The following is a 20202-nucleotide window of genomic DNA, read 5'->3' on the forward strand; positions in this document are numbered from 1 at the left end:
CCCCCGGCGTCAACCCAAAAAGCGCTGAGGCTACACGCATCCTAAGGCGCAGTAAAGGGTACGTTCTAGTTGGGGGTAACTTGTACAGGCGTAAATCAGCATCTAGCATACTCATGAAGTGTGTCTGCACGGAGGAGGGCAGAGAAATACTAAAAGAGATTCACGAAGGTTTGTGTGCGAACCACGCTACTTCTCGTACACTAGTCAGCAAGACTTTTAGATCTGGTTTGTACTGGCCGACTGCTTTGGCAGATGCTGAAGCACTAGTTCACCGGTGCACAAACTGCCAGTTCTTCAGCAAACAGCCCCATGTCCCGGCTCACAACCTCATCACCATACCACCTTCATGGCCGTTTGCATGCTGGGGCCTGGACATGATAGGGCCTCTGACTACTGCGCCGGGTGGTTTTACTCACGTGTTGGTGGCCATCAACAAGTTTACCAAGTGGATCGAGTACAAGCCAATCATGACGCTCTCTGCAGATCGAGTGGTTACCTTCATCTGCGATATTGTGCATCATTTTGGCTTCCCCAACACCATCATCATGGACCTAGGATCCAATTTCCACTTGCATTAGTTCTAGGATTTCTGTGAACGCAGTTCCATTGAAGTTAAGTACGTTTCAGTGGCTCACCTGCGGGCCAACAGCCAGGTTGAGCACGCCAATGGATTGATTCTTGATGGCTTGAAGAAAAGACTCTACGACGAGAACAGCAAAAAGAGCGGCAAGTGGGTCGACGAGATCTCGTCAGTGATCTGGGGGCTTCGCACACAACCAAGCAAAGCCACAGGACAGTCACCTTTCTTCCTCGTGTATGATTTACCAGCTGATGTGATGTGGAAGTCTCCTCGACTGGAGATGTTTGAAGAAGGCAAGGCTGACATTGCAAGACATCTCGAGCTTGACTAAGATGAGGAAATCAGATGCAAAGTCTTGCTTCAGTCAGCCCGCTACTTACAAGGAGTCCATCGTTACCACGACCGGAATGTTCAACGACGCTCTTCCAATGTTGGAGATATGGTTCTTTGACGAATCCAGGACGACACCGGGTTACACAAGCTTAACTCACGATGGGAAGAGCCTTTCATCATGCACAAGGTTACATGCCTTAGGTCGTATCACTTACAGTACCTTGATGGCCAGGAGGTTCCTAGTTCCTGGAATATCAAGCATCTACGCTGTTTTCATCCTTAGTTGACCAAGACATCTTCTGTTGGCGCCTGGAGATCAATACTTCCAGTATAACTCTAGTTTACTGGTTTACGACTGGTATTACGCGCAAGTTTGCTGAAGGGGCCTCGCTTCCATACTTCAGTAATAGATTACTAGTTTTCGACTAGTATCTTATATTACTGAAGGAGCCTCGCGCTCATACTTTCAGTATAACTCCGTTTTACCGGTTTACGACTAGTATTACGAGCAAGTTTGCTGAAGGGGCCTCGCTCCCGTACTTCCAGTAATAGACTAGTAGTTTCTGACTAGTATCTTATGTTACTGAAGGGGCCTCATGCTCATAGTTCTCGTATAACTCCGTTTTACTGGTTTACGACTAGTATTATGCGTAAATTTGTTGAAGGGGCCTCGCTCTCGTACTTCCAGTAACAGATTACTAGTTTCCGACTAGTATCATATATTACTGAAGGGGCCTCGCACTCATACTTCCAGTATAACTCTGTTTTATTGGTTTACAATTGGTATTATGCGCAAGTTTGCTGAAGGAGCCTCGCTCCCATACTTCCAGTAATAGATTACTAGTTTCCGACTAGTATCCTATGTTACTGAAGGGATCTCGCTCCCATAATAAGGCATTTACTAGTCTATAGCTAGTTTTACGCGTGTTCTATTACTTCGACTACTCGTCTCGCCTACAAATCTAGTCGGAATCAACTCCGACCAGACGACTTTAATGACTATTCAAGATCCAGCAGCTACTTGGCCGATACTTGGGCTCGAGGGCTTGCACCACCGACTGCTAGGTATATACTATGCTACTTATTGAGCTCCCTGGCTCGGGGGCTGGATGCGATAAGGCACTCATCATGTTTTCAGCGACAGCTCTCATGCTTTAAGGTTGGTCGCTGCAAAACTATTTGGAGGATCCCGATTCAAGAGGCTTTTAAAGATTTATCTTAGGAAGATAATTGTTAACCATTATTTCTGGGATTCTATTCCGAAATAAGGGATTTTTTCAAATTATTACCTAGAGGTCTTGTCTTGTCATTGACTCAGGGAACATGATCTGATTTGAGCGGTAATTTAGGGCGTTTTTTGGAGAAGTTATTTCTTTAACTATTTTTCAGTGAATTCATCCCAAAAAAAGCGGTTTTCAAATTTACTGAACCGATTTGCCCATCTTAACCATCAAAACTTTACTATCATATATTGCATGCCACGATTCTTTGAATCCTTTATTCCAAACCTTGGGGATTTGGATTCAAGGCTCGGGGGCTGCAGGACACGTGTTATCAGTGACTTATTTTTCAAATTTGTTGGAAGATAAGGATAGAAGACTCAAGATTAAATTGACCCTCAGCATGAATTTACATGTGAACCTAAGTCTCGGGGGCTAGTCTATATAGAGTGCGAGTTTAATCGCATCCTGTATAAAAGAAGACTTGACAACTACTCGGGGCATGAGCACCTCACAGTCTCAATGCAGCCAAGGAAGTACTTGGAGGACACCTTCAAGATGGAGTTCAGGAGAACTCGAAGACGCCCTCAGAAGTACTCGAACACCTGCAGTACTCGATTACGAAGAGATCGGAGGCTTGTCAGACCCGGGCCCACGGGACTGTGCACATAGCCTATATTTTTTACGATAAGAGATGAGACATGGCCCACACCCTACATCTGTTATAGTTACTCATAGTGTAGTAGGACTACTCATACAACAGCAAAAATAGTCGGAGACGATAGAAAACTCCCCAAAAAGTACTCAAGTAGGACTCCTGGGTTTGTATCCGATTAGGATTTCCATATAATTCTGTTCCGCCAGACTATATAAGGGCGGACAGGGGCCCCCTCCAAACAAGAGATCACCCGATCATCACCTAAGGCAATACAAACTATACAGAACGTAGGGTATTATGCTCTCGGCAGCTCAAACCTATCTAAACCTTGTGTTCCTTGCACCTTCGAGTTCCTGATCTCGGCAACACCCTACCTACAAACTCACCACCTCAGGGGTATCCCTCGGTGGGCGTAGCGGTAAAACACTGACAGCAAGTTCCTGTGTTCACCTCCAATATTGGTGGTTGCAGTTTTCTTTGGTTGGTAATTTTCACATCACTTTTTAGTAATTTTTCCTTTTGTTGGACTGACATTTGTGCATATCGTTCCCTATCTCGCTGTCTCCTCCATTGTCCGAAATCTTCAGGTGTTGGAATGTCATGGGAATTCATTGACTCTCCAACAGTGCTATTCGTGATGCCACCTAAAATAAAAGGCATATATGTAATTGCATTGTACATAAAAAGTACCTTTAAACATTAGTTTACCAGTATTATTTAGGTTAATGGCGTTGGACAGATCATTGAATAGGATGCATTCCTCAGATCGTTTTGAAGATACCATATGTAAGAAAAACATATTTTCATTAACATGCATATTCGTAAATATAAAATGTGATACAAAAACTACATCGGTTGTTTTTTTTCTTGAGAAGGGGTGGATTTCATTGATTCAAACACATAACATAGTTATATAGTTACAATATAGCGCTTAACTATGGAGCCCAACGACCTAATGGGAATAGGAAAAAATTAGTTTTCTTAGTTAAAAAAAACTTCATAAACCATCCCACATTTGGCCCAGCCCGTTATACCCGGCAGTCCTCTCGCATGGGCTCATAGCCCAAAAACTTGGGCTGGGTCCGTGAATTTCCTTCCCCACACGGCCTACTCGGCCTGTTTCGGCGCCAAAAGATATGAACCGTCAATCGCGATCGGACGGTCGGCAACCCACCTACAAGCAACAAAACCACCGTCGAACCCGCCCCGAAACCCTAACTCCACCCCCCCCTCTTTCTCTTTCATCACTGCTCATACAGCCAAACCTTTTGATTGCAAACATTTGTAGTTAAAGCCATGCTGTAATCACCCACCAACGATACAGGATGGCAAAAAAACAAACTTACTGTATTTTCTTACCAGCAAAGCAAAATGCGCCCCAAGCAGCGTAGGCTTGTGAATCTTCTCATCCGCCATAAATTCTTGCACACACTTACCAATAGCATAAACAGAGTTCAACAGGTTGTCCCCAACAGACTGGCCCCATGCATACTCCCACAACCCTTCAAGATCACCACCGTAATCCCAGAAAAATATTTGAACAACGTACCGGATGAAAGGTAAGTGCGAAGGGCGAAGTTGCGAAGGAATAGTTGTTACTACTCTTAGTATAGTACCCACAGTCCATTTGATCATTTGCAGCGGTACCTTCAATCGTCATCTTCAGTTGAAAGAGTACACATTATATTGAGTACCTCCCTATCTTCGATCTCTCTTGTAAGAAATCCTGTGCATCCCTCCGTTGTCAGAAAATAAATAGGAATATGAGCCTGTACTCACTCACGCTGCCGGAGTACTTTTTTAGGGTAACATAGTAAAAATCCTTTATTTCTAGGGATTTGCCTTTTCTTTCAAAATGAATTTATGCTTTTTCTAAAATTGGTAAAGACCAAATAATAATAATATAAAGATATATTATTATTATTAGAAATATGTACCAATTTCCTTAAACTAACAAATAGAGTTATAGCTTTGATTGACTTACTAGCTTATGGGAATGTTTTGAATCTCAACCTACTTTTTTAGAGGGGGGGATTACTACTGCATGGAAGGATGGTATACTGGAACGCAGGTGTTCATACTCTTTCTCCAGTACCTGAGAAAATAGAGTTGGCTGACTATAACGTGGAAGGCCCCAAGTGTCGCCTTGAAAATTATGTGGAAGAGTTCTGGTTTGCTTGCATTAGGATCCATCCCTCCAAGAAACCATCAATATATGAAGCATATGGCTCCTCTTTGAGTTTTCTTTTCTTGGGGATGTTCGTGGGATTAGAGCACGATATGAGCATGTGAATTTCTTTGAATCTACCATTGGAGAAAAAATAAGGGGTTATGCGTGGATGGGGGTAGCCCCGGCTATTAGACGCCATATTTCGTCTGGGTTCCAGGTGTGACTTGACTTGTATCCGGTAGGTCAAGGAAGTAGGATTTGGAGATTCTTGAAAGAATGTTTTGGCTTTACGCTTCAACAAAGAAGAAGATTGTTAAAAGGTGCTGGAAGGATGATATAATTTTCCAATTGTTTCAATTGCCCAACCTCGGAATGACCAAGGTTTCATGATTTCATGTAATTCTTCCGCTTACAGGTTTTTAATCGGTCTGTATCTTTGGCAAGCCTCACATCCTCGGGCATATTTCTTGCAATCTTTTTCCATGTTTGGCCAATAAAATAAAACCCATATCCGTGTATCAGCCATCTCATTCTTCTGACCACTTGATGTGCTCCGGCGATTCTTTTATGGATCTCAGCCATTACCAATAAAGCCCCCCTTTACCTTCCCTTTCTATTCTATAAAAGACGAACATCTAATCTAGGCCCGGTCGCCTTTCTATGAAATCGAGCAGCCCAGCCCCCTTGTGGAAATTTGGATATTAAGGAAGCCGTATTTCGCAATAGCAGCTACGAGAAGCTGGGCTTAACGTGTGCCTCCAGCGGTCATTTTAGTGACTCAATTGGCTGGCTTCCCTTAGCTCAGACTGGTGTCACCAGCTCCCCTAGTAACGGAATGATTATCCCAGCCCGATGGGTCTACGTTCATCCCTGAATGTCGTCAGGTACTCTTCACTGCCCCGCCATTCTTGTAACCGTCACCTGTAATCCATGCAGGTGTGTACGCACCCCTGGAGTGGATGAGAAAGAAAGGATTTTTTCTCGGAGCAACACCCCTGGTTCAAAACCTAGGAGTTCACTTTCCTGTATGAGCATTCGGTACATATATAAGTCACTGGAAGAGTCAAAGGGTCACCACTACTGAGGATCTCCCCCCTATCTTAGAAGGGTCGTCTGAGGGTTCACTGCATTCATTGTTGTGCTTACACACTATGCTACCCTTCTCCGAAAGCTCCGTGGGACCACCTATCACTAGTGTTCGGATGGAGGGGTTTATTGCACAAAAAGGTTGGGACGCAGGCTCCCGCAGAGGAAAGCCCAACGAATGTTAGATGCAAAGCCCCGCACCTCATTAAGATCATATTGGCATACTCTGCCCAAAAAAAAAAGAGCAGGCCCCATTGAAGATGGGAGTTAGGTACAACAAGGCCATTTCCATCCACTGTTGATGTTTCTTATGCTCCAATAGAATTGATATACTGCAAGCGCATAGAATTACCACTATACCATTTCACCTTGAAGTATTCCAGGGTATTGTGAATTTCCTTGGGGAAGCACTATGGATAAAGAGTATCGAAGAATCGAACGACAAATTTTACTAGAGATATCAACCGACCAACTAGAAGGGGTAAGTCAGATAAGATAGATAAGATAAATGAGCAAGAAAGACTCTAAAACACTTCTAGACTATCGAGCTAGCCTCACTAGGCTAAACCTTGCTCCTAACGAGTTATCTGGAACTTAGATCTTACTTCGGCGGCTGTAAGAGGAAGGACTGCAGAAAGAGGTGAGAGGGGGGTCCAACGGCAACCTGCTACTACTGCTATGAAAGCACCCGAACATGGTGGACTACGAGGGACGAACAGGGCTGTCACTACTTACCACCTACCACAACGGTACCGTGGGGTGGAACACACTTCCTAGCTAACACTAAGCTCAGACACCACATCTGCACTCGGTGTTAGGGAATCCCCCTCAGACACCACTAAGCTCTCTTGATGCATTTAAGAGAAATCCCCCTCAACCTAGGGAACTGACTTGAGCTCCCTAGTCCGGGTGTGAAAACCCACAAGGTAAGATCCTAAAAAATTAAAAAGACAATAAAGCCTAAGCTAGAGGAAAGGTACTTCCGCACACAAGTTGATAACTTGAAAATGATAAATAAATGCGGCAAGTAAATCTGACTCGAAAAGTAAAGAAGATATATTATATTGATAAACTATCAAAGGGAAAGATACAAGATCTATACCAGACTTTCGATGACGACTCCGGACTACTAACTCCCAGGCTACTAAATCTAACTCTAGAAAGTGAAAAGAGAGAAGAGAACTCCTTTTGTGTGTGTTTATAAGTGATGGATACCCTTCTATTTATAGTGTAGGAGGGCTAAGGATAGCATCAGTGAAATGGTTGTGGAAGTTGTGTGACTTTCAGGCTGGCCAGCCAAGGGGAGGCCAGCCGGCCTTTGATCTGCACTGACTTTGATCTTGCGGCTTGGATTGAGTCCTGGAGGCGGTTGTGATAACTGCCGAGGTGGCTTCTCTATCTTGGCACGAAAGAAGAGACCAGCCGGCTTGGGATGTTAGCCGCGTGGCACCGCCTTTCTCCTGGACGATCCTGATGCTCTCCTGGTGTCGGTGGAGGTGGCACCTTAGATATTTGCCTGAGTCTTGCATGCAAGTGGGCCCTTCAATCCATGGGTGAAGCCTTTCGGGTCATTGGATCAAACCGACTTTAAGTCCACCGCTCAAGGGCATTATGGGTGTGTTTCCTTGCCACTGGATCAGTGACATGGCATTCGGGTTCACTGCCAAGCCGACCGGCCTAGGGGACATCGGTCGGCCTGGGATTTTCCCCAAATTGCCTCATTTTTGGTTCATCTGTTCCTGCATTCACAACTCATCCAAAACCTGTAGAACTTGTCAAAAATAAGTAAAATTATATATGGAACATAGTGGAAAGCTCTATTTATTCCTGAGAAATTGATGGTCACAATGTGTTTTAATGGCCGTCAATGCACCCCAAGCTTAGACTTTTGCTCGTGCTCGAGCAAAACTAAAACTTCAGGCTCAGTGGATCAGGAGTTGCGTCAATGTTCACACCCTGCAGGTATCTTGTGCACAACGTATTACTCTACCCCATATGTACTTGAATAAGTTGGCTCATACCTTGGTTTCCGAAGTGTGGTGCTTACCCGCATTTCATCCCTCGTCTTGGGCGGTTGAGAGACTGAACAGTCTTCACCAAAATATTTCCTACTTCCTGTTCAGGTTCCTTCTCAGATTTTTTTTCAAAATAGGTTTAAGAATCCCTATTGGTACTCTCAAATCGCTCAAGGTGTACAGTCCTCCCCATGGTCAGAAATTTTGACCATCTTCTTTCTACTCTAAGGCTAATAGGTGGAGTTATGGGTAGAAAGAGTGTAGCATACCTTGGTTACCTATGTTGCTGAGCTGAAGAGTGGTTCGCAAGAGGTTGGTACCTGATCGAATCCCGATCTTATGGAAGGTAAAATGTTCGAGGGAGAGGGAGGAAATTGGCTCACACTTGGAATATTTCTGGTCTTTGAACTCCTTATTTTGCTTTTGCTTTTTTTCGAAGGGAGGTATAGGTCTTTGTCTCCTTCTTTCTCTTTTGTCATATCTTTTTTTTTGAAGAAGAAGATGACCCATACTCTGTGCTGATAGAATAATGGAATGGAGTCTTTATTGGATAGATCATTCTTGGATGGATGGGATCACTGTTGAGATTTTGGGCTTTGTTGTGAGTGGGATTGTCTAGCGAAGGTTGATGTCACTACCTGGGGTAGGTAATTGACATGCTAGATATTTTGAGGCTAGCAAAATAACGGGTACACAAAGGAGAAAGATTGGTAGATGACAAGTACCTTCCTTGAACAGACTCACCATTCGGCACAGCTCAAAGCAACTCAAGATAGCTTATATCGGTTCAGATGATAAAACATTATGGCTCTAGATAGGATATGAAAACCAAAGGGGATATCTTAACCATGATTCATTTCTAAAGAAATTCCGAGAGTTTCCCTACTAGCATGCGATTTTATTCCGGTTCTAACTATCTCAAATCTCACAACAACCTAGACTTGGAAATGAAGCTCAAGCACCCACAAAACCAGATTTTCAATGATAACAATTTTAATGTGCCAACAAGTTCAAGTACTCGGAGAGTAAAAAGTTGTATACAAAGCACTTGTAAAGCATGAACAGAGCAACTATTCATCATTTCTAAGATAAGAGCTTACATATGAGTTGGGAGTTTTTTTCTTCAAAGCAAGAAATATTTTTTATTATTATTGTTATTATTATTTTGTTCTTAGCATGGCATGGAACCTTTGAAACTAATGGACAGGTTGGACAACTTACCTGGATACATGGGATCTCCCCCAAGCTTAGATGAAGCTCAGTAGTGCTTGGATGTGATCATTTCTGCTCCTTGCACATTAGTGCTCCACCTACATGTTGCACTCTGACCAAATAAAGATATGTGAGGCCGGCCGGCCTGGCATTTCGCCATTTTTTTTATGCAGTGCAAATGAAAGGAAAAGTTCAAAATTTCAAATATCCACTTTGCAGAAATTTAAATGTGCTATGATGAAGTTGAAAGGAAATTATGCAAGGAAATAACTATCCTATATGCTAATGCAAAGAATGGATAACTACCATATTACCTCATGGCGAGAGCTCAAGTTTTTGAGTCCTGAGCGGGACTCTCCATACCTTGGGTTCGATTGTCATCACCGGATGGAGATGTTGTCGGTGATGAACTTGCCATGTTTTTCTCGTGGACTTTCTTGCTTCAATCTCTTTCCACTCGAGCTCCAGAAATTTCTTATGTTGGATTTTTCGCTTCACGTTCCGTTGGTTATGCACCTTGATCTCCTCTCAAATTTGAAGATTCTCCACAAACTTGATGAGGGTGTTGAGGGATGGGGTAGATGGCTTCTCTAGCTCTTTCTCGGATTTCTTCCGGTTGAATGTTTTGGCCTGAGAGCATTGTTCGACCTTCAGTCTGAAGGCGAATCTCTCCTTCTGTCCACTGATGTTGAGTTGAATTTCTCCAGCTTCCACATCAATGTGTGCATTTATTGTGCTCAAGAATGGCCTTCCCAAAATGAGAGGGGTCTTGGTCTCGACTTCCATGTCGAGAATGACAAAATCAACGGGGACGAAGAAATTTCGTATTTTCACCAGAATATTCTTGGCAATTCCCACGGGATAACAAACCGATTGGTCCGCTAGCTGCAAGCACATAGCAGTAGGGGCAAGCACATGATGGTTAAGTTTGTCATAAACTACCTTTGGCATGTCACTGATGCTTGCCCTAGATTGCAAAGAGCGTGCTTAAAGTGTTGGGCTCCGATTGAACATGTGATGGTGGGGCATCCTGGGTCCTTCTTCTCCGGGAGAGGATCGAGTATACCTGCACTACACTCCTCCGTAAGCTGTATGACCTCGATGGTCGGTAGGGCCCTCTTGTTTCCAAGGATATCCTTGAGATACTTGGCATAAGTGGGAACCTGCATAGCATCAAGAAGCGGTATGTTGACATAATGCTTCGTAATTACCTCGATGAACTTGTCGAATTGCTCGTCAGCCACCGGCCTCCTTCTCCATTTTGGAAATGGTAAAGCGGTTGTATTGTGGTACTCTCGGGAAGCCCTTGGGACTTCCTCAATTTCTCCCTAGGTAGCAGTGATGGACTCATCGGCCTCCTCCTGCACTTCGTCTTCACCATCAGTATTCCTGGCGGTTACAGTCTTCCGCCGTTACCTGCATCCTGCGGAAAAACTGGTTCCTGCATGGACTTTCCAGCCTGCACAGTCAACGCATTCACACTTTCCTTTGGGTTCACTTCCGATTGTCTAGGTAGCTTTCCCGTGTTATGGTTAGGGCAAGATGAGGCCAACTGAGCTACTTGAGTTTCTATCACTTTATTGAAACTCAGCTGATTTTTAATAACAGAGTTAAAACACTCTAGTAGTGTGTCCAAAGACTCCAAAATTTTATCATTAGCTTGAATTTTCTTACTAATGTTATCATTTATTTGTTTTTGACCGTACACTAAGTCTTTAAGAGAAGGTTGAAAACTGTTATTAAAATTGTTACCTTGCTGTTGGCCGACGGGGAGGTTGGGCTTGGAGTTCCAACTTTGCTGAGGACGCCTGAGTTATTGGGATTGCTATTCCCAATGAAATTCGCGTCCTCTTGAGTTGATGGGCAATCATTGCCCGAATGCCTAGTATTGCCACATGTCTCACATGTGATCCGAGACTCCATGATCCGGTTGACCTCCTGGTGCGAAGATTCTAGCTTTTTCATGAGAATATCCATCTTGGCTGCTAGCATATCTACACCGTCTATATTCTGCAACAGTAGAGAAGAGAGAAAAAAACGTAATGTCAAACTACACGCCAGCAAGTGCCAGGAAGAGAAGTTAAGCAATTGGAATTATTTTATTTCTTTAGGTGCCGTACCAAAGCCATTGCTTAGCCGTGTACAAACATGCCATTTTCTAACCGTGTACAAACATGCCATTGCTTTGCCTTCGCTTTTCTTCCTCTGGGCATCAAAGCAATGCGTAGACCCATTACTTCTTACTATGGTGGAGGGGATGCCATTATTCCAATGCGTATTGACTACGTCGTAGGAACAGCGATAGCGGTATCTTTTGATAATTCATCTGTTGTAGCGGCCGGAGCGATGGGCGGCATCGCGCGAGGACCTGGTGGCGCTGCCAAGGCCCACTCGCCGCTGCACGCGTGTGGCTTTTGCTAGTGCGCGGTGGCTCCGCATCTCCGGCAACGGCTTGCTTTCCCGCTCCGGCTTGGTTGCGGGCCCTCATCCCCGAGTGGGATGGGAGGGATCAAGGCAACAGGGCAGGGTGGGAGGATGTGAGTGCACGCAGTAGGGCCCAGCGACAACATAGCATGGTGTGGCCGAGATGAGTGCTTCACGCTCAAGGGTGGTCGCGGCGGCTCCATGCGACGGCGACATCTCCAGCATGCCTCAGGTAGGTATCTCTACACCTGCCGCTCTTAGGGTTAGGATTTGGACATGATTTAGGGCGGAATTACGGGAACTTTGGATCTAGTGTTTCAGAATTTGAGGATTTCTTGTGGATGAGACATGATTTTGGGGATTTCTTAATTGAATTGCAATCCACCTCCTTCTTCATCTGTAAACCAAATCCCTAGCACTAACCTGGAACTAATTGCAATGAATTACCATTAAATAGAGGTAATGGTGGGATTGGTAGCTTAGTAATTGATAAGCAATTAGCCCTAACCATGGTAAATTATCTGAGACATGATTTTTGGGATTTCTTATGGGTCTGACATTGAATCGCAATCCACCTCCTCCTTCATTTCTAAATCAAATCCCTAGCACTAACATGGAACTAATTGCAATGAATTACCGCTAAACAGAGGTGGTGGTGGCTTAGTAATTGATAAGCAATTAGCCCTAACCATGGTAAATTAGCTGTAATAGAACAATTGCATTGATTAGGGTTTAAGGATTACCTGGGGCGCTCGTCGTGCGTGGAAGAAGCCGACCCAAATGCAACTCGGTGATGCTCTTCCAAGCGCTCATAACGGACATAGGGAGGAGTATATATATGGTGGGGGTGCATGGTCGGGGCATGGGGTGGTTTGAGTGCGGGATTCAGAGGGGGGGGGGGGGAGCATGGGACTGCAAATTTCAGCGGTCTGAGTGTGCGCGATCGCACGTAGCGGGTCGAGAAAGCGGGAGAAAATAATCAAACGGCGAAGGATGATTTCCGGCAGGACGATGATCACAGGGGGCTGGCGACGCACGACGACGCACGATGGATGAAGCGTGAAAGCGTGAAGAAGAACTTTGTTCTTTTTAGTAGTATAAGATTAAATAGTTTAAATGGTGTACATAATTAAGTAATTAGTTATGAAGATAAGTTTAAGACAGCTTCATTGGATACTTTTTCTTTATCGATACGGATATGGTCGGAAATTCACATTACTTCCAATATGAATATGGAATTATATAGAGAAAAATACTAAAAATTGGATTTAGATACATCCATATAATATCAATATTAAAATCGGATATGAACAGGTGCAGATCCACCGATATGCCGAGGTCCGGCGGCTGCCGTACCTGCTGGCCCGCGAGCAGCCCTCTACTACCCCTGTTCTCTCCGGGTTCCTGGCTTCCTGCCATGGCTGCGAGCCTGCGATGCGGAGAAGCGTACAGTACTGCTAGTCTGACATTGAATAGGAGATGAGGAGGAGGGGGCGGGGGGGGGGGGGGTTATCTGCTGTCTTATGGCATCTATTTAATTAGTCGAAGTCAGGTATTTGCATAGCAGATATCTCTCGAACTCTCTAGCCCAGCTACAGTTGAGAGAAGGCGACCAGCGTCCGGTGCTGATTTCTTCCGTTCCCCATTCACTCCGGCAGCCGGGATAGCGTCAGAGAGGATGGGGAACGGGGATTAGAGGTGGCCGTTGTATATATACCTACCTAGTATAGGCAGTTTAGATCCAGGCGACGCTCGCAGGGTGAAGGCGGGGCTACGGTGGTGGAATAAGCGTCGCTGGCTTCTTCTCCACCTTGCTGGTGAGTCTTCTGGTGCCAGCGATGAGCCGATGTAGTGTGAGTTCCTCGGATCTGGAGCTCTAGATCTTGTTGGGTCTTTTTTTCCCTCCTTTTGTCTTCATTGGTGATGCTTGTCTTCTTGGCTTTGATGTTGGAGGTTTGTTTACCAACATGAGGTGAAATCAAGTTGGTTATCAGATCCCGCCGTTTTTGTGGTTCAGTTCCCCTTTGGGGTTCTTCGTCGTCCGGCGATTTGGAGTTTCTGGCAGTCCATGAAGCCTTGCAGTCCTCATTACCTGGCGATATGATGGTCAACGGCTATGATCTTTTCCAGCCGGGTCATTCAGCATCAATAAAACATGTCGTTTTTGATTTGTTGCTCAAGACGATGTCCAAAAAATGTGTTTCTTCACCAGGGAGGAAGTTGGCTTGAAGTTGTGGGCTCCGGCTGCCGGCGGCGAGGAAGAATGGGAGGTGCTTACAATGACTCAAATTTAATTTCACTTTCTTTCAGGGATGTCTTTGTAAGTTATGGGCTGAAGTAATCACCAAAATATGAATGAAATATAAATCCGGTTTCTAAAAAGAAATAGTCGAAGGCGTAGGGAATGTGGGCACCATTGGAAACGAAGCGACGCTGATCTCAGGTGTGGGTTGCGAGTCCACGAATCCACGATGGCTGATGGAGAAACCCCTGACGAAACTAGCGATGGCCAGAGTAGAGAGGATCAGAAAAGGGAGCCTTCAATTCAACGAGATCGTGGAGGAGCAGGGAGCGCACTGTGCTGACGGGGGCAAGCTTCTCATGCGGGTCATATGGGGGAAAAAAAAAGGAAAAGGTTAGTAAATTGGATTCGTTGGAGTTGGATAAATTCTGTAGAATAAAATGTATCATTCGATCTCTGACTACGAATCGTATGCTTTTTTGATCTTTCTTCTGAAGAAGAGCGCACGTACTCTTGTTTGATCCTCTGGATGTATTTTTTAGATGCCCTCATGACTCAAGTTTTATACTTTTATTTGATGATTCGTAGTTGCTTGAAGAGATACTTTTACACTACAGATCCGATGAGTGGCTCAATAATTTGACGGTACCCTACACAGATTTTGAGATATTGATGATCACAGAATTATGAAGCGCGTTCAGGCTCAAAAACAGGATAATGAATTTGCCTCGGTCTCTTTGTTGCAATTAGCTTATGTGGTACGCCCAAATAAGTAATCCATGTTCACAATTGTCTTTCAGTTTATTATCACTTGATAATGATATTCCAAACTCCATGTTATTTAGTGCATGTTAATTATCCCGTCGGTCCCAATTATTTAGTGCACTATATAGAGTAGTATATAGAGTAGTTAGTGGTATATATAGAGTAGTGTATAGAGTAGTTAGTGGTAGGATCGCGTTTTTAATCCTAGACCCGTTACTGGATATAGATATGAATAATTCGGATTTTCAGACATCCACGTCCATCGCCAGGCGCCCCATCGGTAAATTAGCCCTTCGACCTCCATAAATGTGAACATTATTGCACACTTGCAATTACAAGCAACGTACCTTGCCAATCTTATTACCTCTGCATGTCGTAATCCCCTAGATTGTAAGACGTCGTGTTACGCTGCCCTGTCCCCTTCCAGCATTACTAACCCTTATCTTGTCATTTCTTTAATCACCCTTTTGCCCTTTATTAACCAGAGCGCTGAAAAGCGCTGCCTCCGTGGCATCACCAGACCTGTCACCAGGTTGCTGCTGCTGCTGAATGCTGATGCCACGCCAAAACCAACCATTTCGTAGGCTGCATGATTGGATTAGCTCGTCGCTAACCCACGATTAGGCGGTAGTTTATTTATTTGTGTTTTTTCTTCTTCTTCCGGGCTGCTTGGCCACCACTATTTCATCTTGCATTTCTTAACGCCCGGCCTAATGAACGTAGACCACAAGTTTGGTATATAAAGTTATCATCTTGTTTGGCTTCCTCCTTGTTTTTCTTCACTACTAAAATAGAGTTTTTAGGCAGGTAAAAATATATTTTTAGGGGGCGGGCCGCACCTGCCCCTAGTTCTCGCAATTAAAAATGCGATTTTTAGAGACTGGTAACGCGCTCGCTCTTGAAAATAATTTGTAGGACGGATCACGGCGTGACCCACCCTAGAAATTGATTTTCAGAAATGAAAAAAATAAAAAAGATCAAAAACAGAAAAAGAAAAGAAAAAAAATATTGCAACCAACTAGCCACCACCACAAGCCCCTGTACTATCGAGTTACAATTTTTTTAACGAAATATGCATACTTGCATCACCCGAGGTTCAAACGCATACCTCAAGTCTCGCGCGTATCTTCCTCTCCACCATACTATACAGTCACTTATGACTCTATATGGTATGCTATTCTTTTATATTAATTCTGAAATCTATTTCTAGAGGCGGGTGCACCCACCCCTAAAAATATTTTTCAATTCTATTCTAAAAATTCATTTAAATCTTTCCATATAGCAAAACAAATAAAAAAAGTGAAACTTCTATACTATGATTATTGTGAACTATATAAAAAAATATGCTAAGTATATTTCAGTGTATATAAAGGTTAAAATTGTTGAAACCCTCGAAGTATGACTTGAATTGAATTATATGAGATACTATATAGTCATAGCCATATGCAAGTTCATAATAATCTTTTAGACCATTAAATAATTTTAAATGAAAAAGCTATCAACTACACAGTTTTAGATCTCATCATTCTCTACAATTTTGATATAAAGTTTGACTTCATCCAAAATTATATGGAAAAGTTATGAATTATTTTGTTTGGAACTATTTTTAGAGGCGAGTCATGCCATCACCCACACCTAAAAATGTATTTTTAGAGATAGGTGACATCATCACCTGCTTCTAAAAATACCACCATTTCCAGGGGCGGGTGGTGGCATCACCCGCCCCTAGAAATACTATTTTTAGGGACGGGTGATGGCACCACCTGCCCCTGAAAATGATGTCTATTTGCAGGGACGGGTGATGACGTCACCTGTCCTAAAATGATTCTAGGGATGGGTAAGATGCTACAATATCTGTGCTCCATTTGTAGGAGCGGATTATCTAGAAAAAACAGAACGTCCCTGCAAATTGTTTTTTAGTAGTGCTTGACTCAGAGATTAAGAATGTTATCACCACACAGATAGTAATGTTTTTGAAGTGCTCGGGCGTACGACAGGTTGCGGGTATGGACCAACGGTTTTCAAAGTGAGACCGTGACTATTACTAGTTGTAAATTACTTATTTCGGTTTATTTCTTGGGTTAGTTCCGATGATTCAGTTGAAATTGATGATGGCTGCAGACAGCATTTGGGCCACCTTAAGTTTGTGGCTTAGTGTTTTGGCTGGATTTCACATTCTTTTGCTCGACAATTTTATGAGTTTTTTTCCTGAAGTGGGAAAATTTTATGAGTTATTATTAGAGCCAACTTAACAATTGGTACTTGGATAAAGCAATTGATAAGCGTCCCTTTCTATTTGATGAAAAGGTCAGTGCCATGTATCCTCTTTTCTTCTTCCCCACATAATACTGAAACGTCTACATTCCACCGTTGGATTTTTTTCATTTATTCTATGACACTTTAAAAAGATTATTCTAATTTCCATATGCTTATCTATAAGTATTTTCTATATAATGATATACATAAGATATTTATTTCCTGCTTAATCAGTAGTGGATCCAGATTCAGCAGTCGATCCAGTTTCTCAGTAGACGGTGGGGGTGTGGGGGGGTCATCTTCTTTCTCTTCTTCGCCCCTTCTCTCTTTTTCGTCTTCTTCTTCCTCTCTTTCTTTCTTCTTCTCTTCATCCATGACCGAAATATGATGGGTGGGTCTTCATAGGCTGCATGGGGTAGGGGGCTGGAGCTTCCCTGCCCAATGCTAGATCCGCCCCTAAGCTCAATTATTTAGAAGTTCGATTTCCTGAAGTATTCTAATAATATGTCTTCTTAAGCAAAGCAAACAAACATTATCTCTGTTTAACAGCTTCAAGCGACGTCCTATTAACTACTCTACACTACTTTTCCCTATTACTTGTATACTTCACGTTTGTATTTACTAAACAAGAAAATAAGTGACGAGATGACAAACTTTATATGCAGCTGAGTAAGTGAAAAGAAAAGGAGAAAAGAACTCACTTTTTGATCGCATGGCTGAGGTTAAATAATGAACTGATGGCCTACATTCCTTGTTCTGACACAATGGATCATGCATGCCAGGTCCAGTCAACCAGAAACCGTTGTAAAGAACGGCCTTGTGTTCATCAAATCGAAATGCATTGGCGGCGCGTTATGTCAACATCATATTAGTTGTAGCCTAAAGGTATTTCCATCGATCAGGCCTTCTTCTGCGATTTATTTCGTAAGGAGTAGCTTGTAAGGAAGAAATTCCAGATAGCTTTATCTTAGAGCCGAAAAATCATTGGAGTGTAGATTATATAAAATCCTTACAAACACAACCTCCGTTCTTAAACATGTAACGTTGTGGACAATCAGGTTAGTCCATTTTTGAACTAACTAGGTTATCCTAATATAAACGTCACATATTTAAAAATGGAGTATGGAGTATTTGCCTACATAGAGAAATCAACGACGTTGGAAATTAACCAGCAAAGTTATACAACTTTGTTAAAAAATTAGATCACCAGTATGGAGGGTACATATAAATCCCTGTTGTGTGATTGGCCATGGTTAGCAGTTGGACAACCATATCTAAGGCCTTCATGGTCAATGCTCCATCGCACCTTGGAGCCAATTATCAGCCTCCAAGTGGCGTTCATGACACACAAGCTGCTTTGGAACTTTTGACACGTAGCACAGTTGAACACTTGGCAAATGCCCATTTGCCGCAGCGCCCCTACTGCCTCTCCCTGCCTATAAAAACTTCCCGAACCATTGCAAGCATATTCATTCCACTTCCTAAACATCCAAAGAAGCCAAATCTATTAAACTAGACAGCCAAGAAGTAAATTCTTTGCTTCTTGCATAGTTCCTGTGTGATCCAAGAAGCCATGACCACAGCCATGGAGCAGCTTGTTACCCCGCTGCCGCCAATAGGCGCCACGGAGTACAGAGACCTAATCCAGGCGCTAGCCACACCAGTGCAAGCTGCTCCGGTCGTGCCATTCATGGTGGACACCGAGCAGAGCCCGGCCATGGCTGTCGGTGCCAGCTGCTACCACCTCATCACGCCGGCACAGGTGGCTTACTACTACCGCATCGGCAGGCGCATGGGACCGGCACCGCGCGTGATGAAGCAGCACTACGGCCTCGCGGCGCCGGCAGCAACGATGGCAAAGCTGTACCGCGGCGTGCGGCAGCGGCACTGGGGCAAGTGGGTGGCGGAGATCCGTCTGCCGCGGAACAGGACGCGGCTGTGGCTCGGCACGTACGACACCGCCGAGGAGGCGGCGCTGGCCTACGACGGCGCCGCGTTCCGGCTGCGCGGCGACGCGGCGCGCCTCAATTTCCCGGAGCTCAGGCGCGGCGGCCGGCACCTCGCGCCGCCGCTCCACCCGTCTGTCGACGCCAAGCTCCAAGCCGTGACATCCGCGCCGGCACCCGCCTCGCACGAACCCGAGAGTGCGGGCACCAAGAACGAGCCAGGCTGCTGCTCTGGCTCGGAGGCCTCGACGACCACGACTGCAGCCGACGGCGCAGACCTCTCGTCATCATCCATTGGGTCGTCATCGTTGGCAAAGGCGGCAGATCCTCTGCCAGAGATGCCACAGGTGGAATTCCCCGAGGCGCCGTGGGACGAGGCCGGCGTCGTCGCGCTCCGCATGTACCCGTCACAGGAGATCGACTGGGAAGCCATCCTCTCCTAATTAAAGCAAAGTCTCAACCATTGAACCTTGACAAGAGTAACAATGGCTGAGTGGCTTCGCGATGATGATGCCATCGGGCTGCCGTTTGCGGTGCAGCTTAAGTTGCCTTGCACGATCAGCGTGCCACCTTTCCAAGCCTCTGCTTGGTTTTTGCTCGTGGCATCATGCAGGAAGGAACCGGAGGATGCGCTCTGCCGGTTGCTGTTGCGCACAATGCCCTGCGCTAGTTTGTTGGCGTCCTTCTCACAAAGAAGAAAAGGCTATGCATATATGCCAATGATGTATGTGATGGTTGCCGCCGCTGCAACCACAGAAATATATATAGTGGTTAATATGAACGCCCTTTGAATTGACACATTGGAAAGAAAGACTTGCTATGCCTGTTTGATTGTGTCAAGTCACTAGCCGGTTTGAGAATTTTTTATGCGCAGGCACCCTAAGGGGTGCCGTAGTTTTCTTCAAATTTTTTTATGCGGGGTGTATTTGTTTTTCCCTGAAATAATATTTATTGAAAAAGGCAGGTACCGCTGGTAGTTGTTTTAAATGCATGGATTCTCTTTTATAAATATATGGCTACAATTCTAGAGTGTGCTCTATACATAGCTAGATAGGTCTCTTTCAACAAAAGGACATTCTTTCATCCAAACTAAAGAATAGTTTCACAACCTCCACCACATGATAAGGGACCTTACTATTGCAGTAACTCTGATGGGCACCGCTTTAGGCGTGAGATAGCATGCCTAAGAATATCTTTTTCTTAAGGAAACTAATGTAGAGTAATCACTAATCCAAGCCATCCATTGTTCAATCGGGAGGGTATCGTGGAATTGTGCTTCTCTACCATTTGAAGGG

At 44.3% G+C, this 20202-nt stretch overlaps 2 protein-coding genes and 2 long non-coding RNA genes across 4 annotated transcripts; 3 read left to right on the forward strand and 1 right to left on the reverse strand.

Annotated features, from left to right (window-relative positions):
* Window positions 1-5835: 5835 nt before the first annotated feature.
* On the forward strand, window positions 5836-6349 carry LOC112872934. Its single transcript, XM_025935968.1, is given in 6 exon segments — window positions 5836-5911; window positions 5914-5999; window positions 6066-6084; window positions 6087-6188; window positions 6191-6276; window positions 6278-6349. Coding segments are annotated over 6 exon segments (441 nt in total).
* A 757-nt stretch (window positions 6350-7106) lies between these two features.
* LOC112876844 lies at window positions 7107-12587 on the reverse strand. Its single transcript, XR_003225379.1, has 4 exons — window positions 12442-12587; window positions 9638-11284; window positions 9284-9386; window positions 7107-7810 (listed from the first exon to the last, which is right to left on the reverse strand). It is a non-coding gene; the product is annotated as an uncharacterized LOC112876844 (long non-coding RNA).
* On the forward strand, window positions 11611-14080 carry LOC112876843. Its single transcript, XR_003225378.1, has 2 exons — window positions 11611-11930; window positions 13911-14080. It is a non-coding gene; the product is annotated as an uncharacterized LOC112876843 (long non-coding RNA).
* A 4308-nt stretch (window positions 14081-18388) lies between these two features.
* Window positions 18389-19744, forward strand: LOC112876842 (ethylene-responsive transcription factor RAP2-13-like). The gene has a single exon (XM_025941021.1). It carries the CDS (start codon window positions 18535-18537, stop codon window positions 19348-19350), a length of 816 nt encoding a protein of 271 aa, XP_025796806.1. The 5' UTR covers window positions 18389-18534; the 3' UTR covers window positions 19351-19744.
* Window positions 19745-20202: the final 458 nt, after the last annotated feature.

This window comes from Panicum hallii, chromosome 9 (genome assembly GCF_002211085.1).
Source record: "Panicum hallii strain FIL2 chromosome 9, PHallii_v3.1, whole genome shotgun sequence".
Lineage (NCBI taxonomy): Eukaryota > Viridiplantae > Streptophyta > Magnoliopsida > Poales > Poaceae > Panicum > Panicum hallii.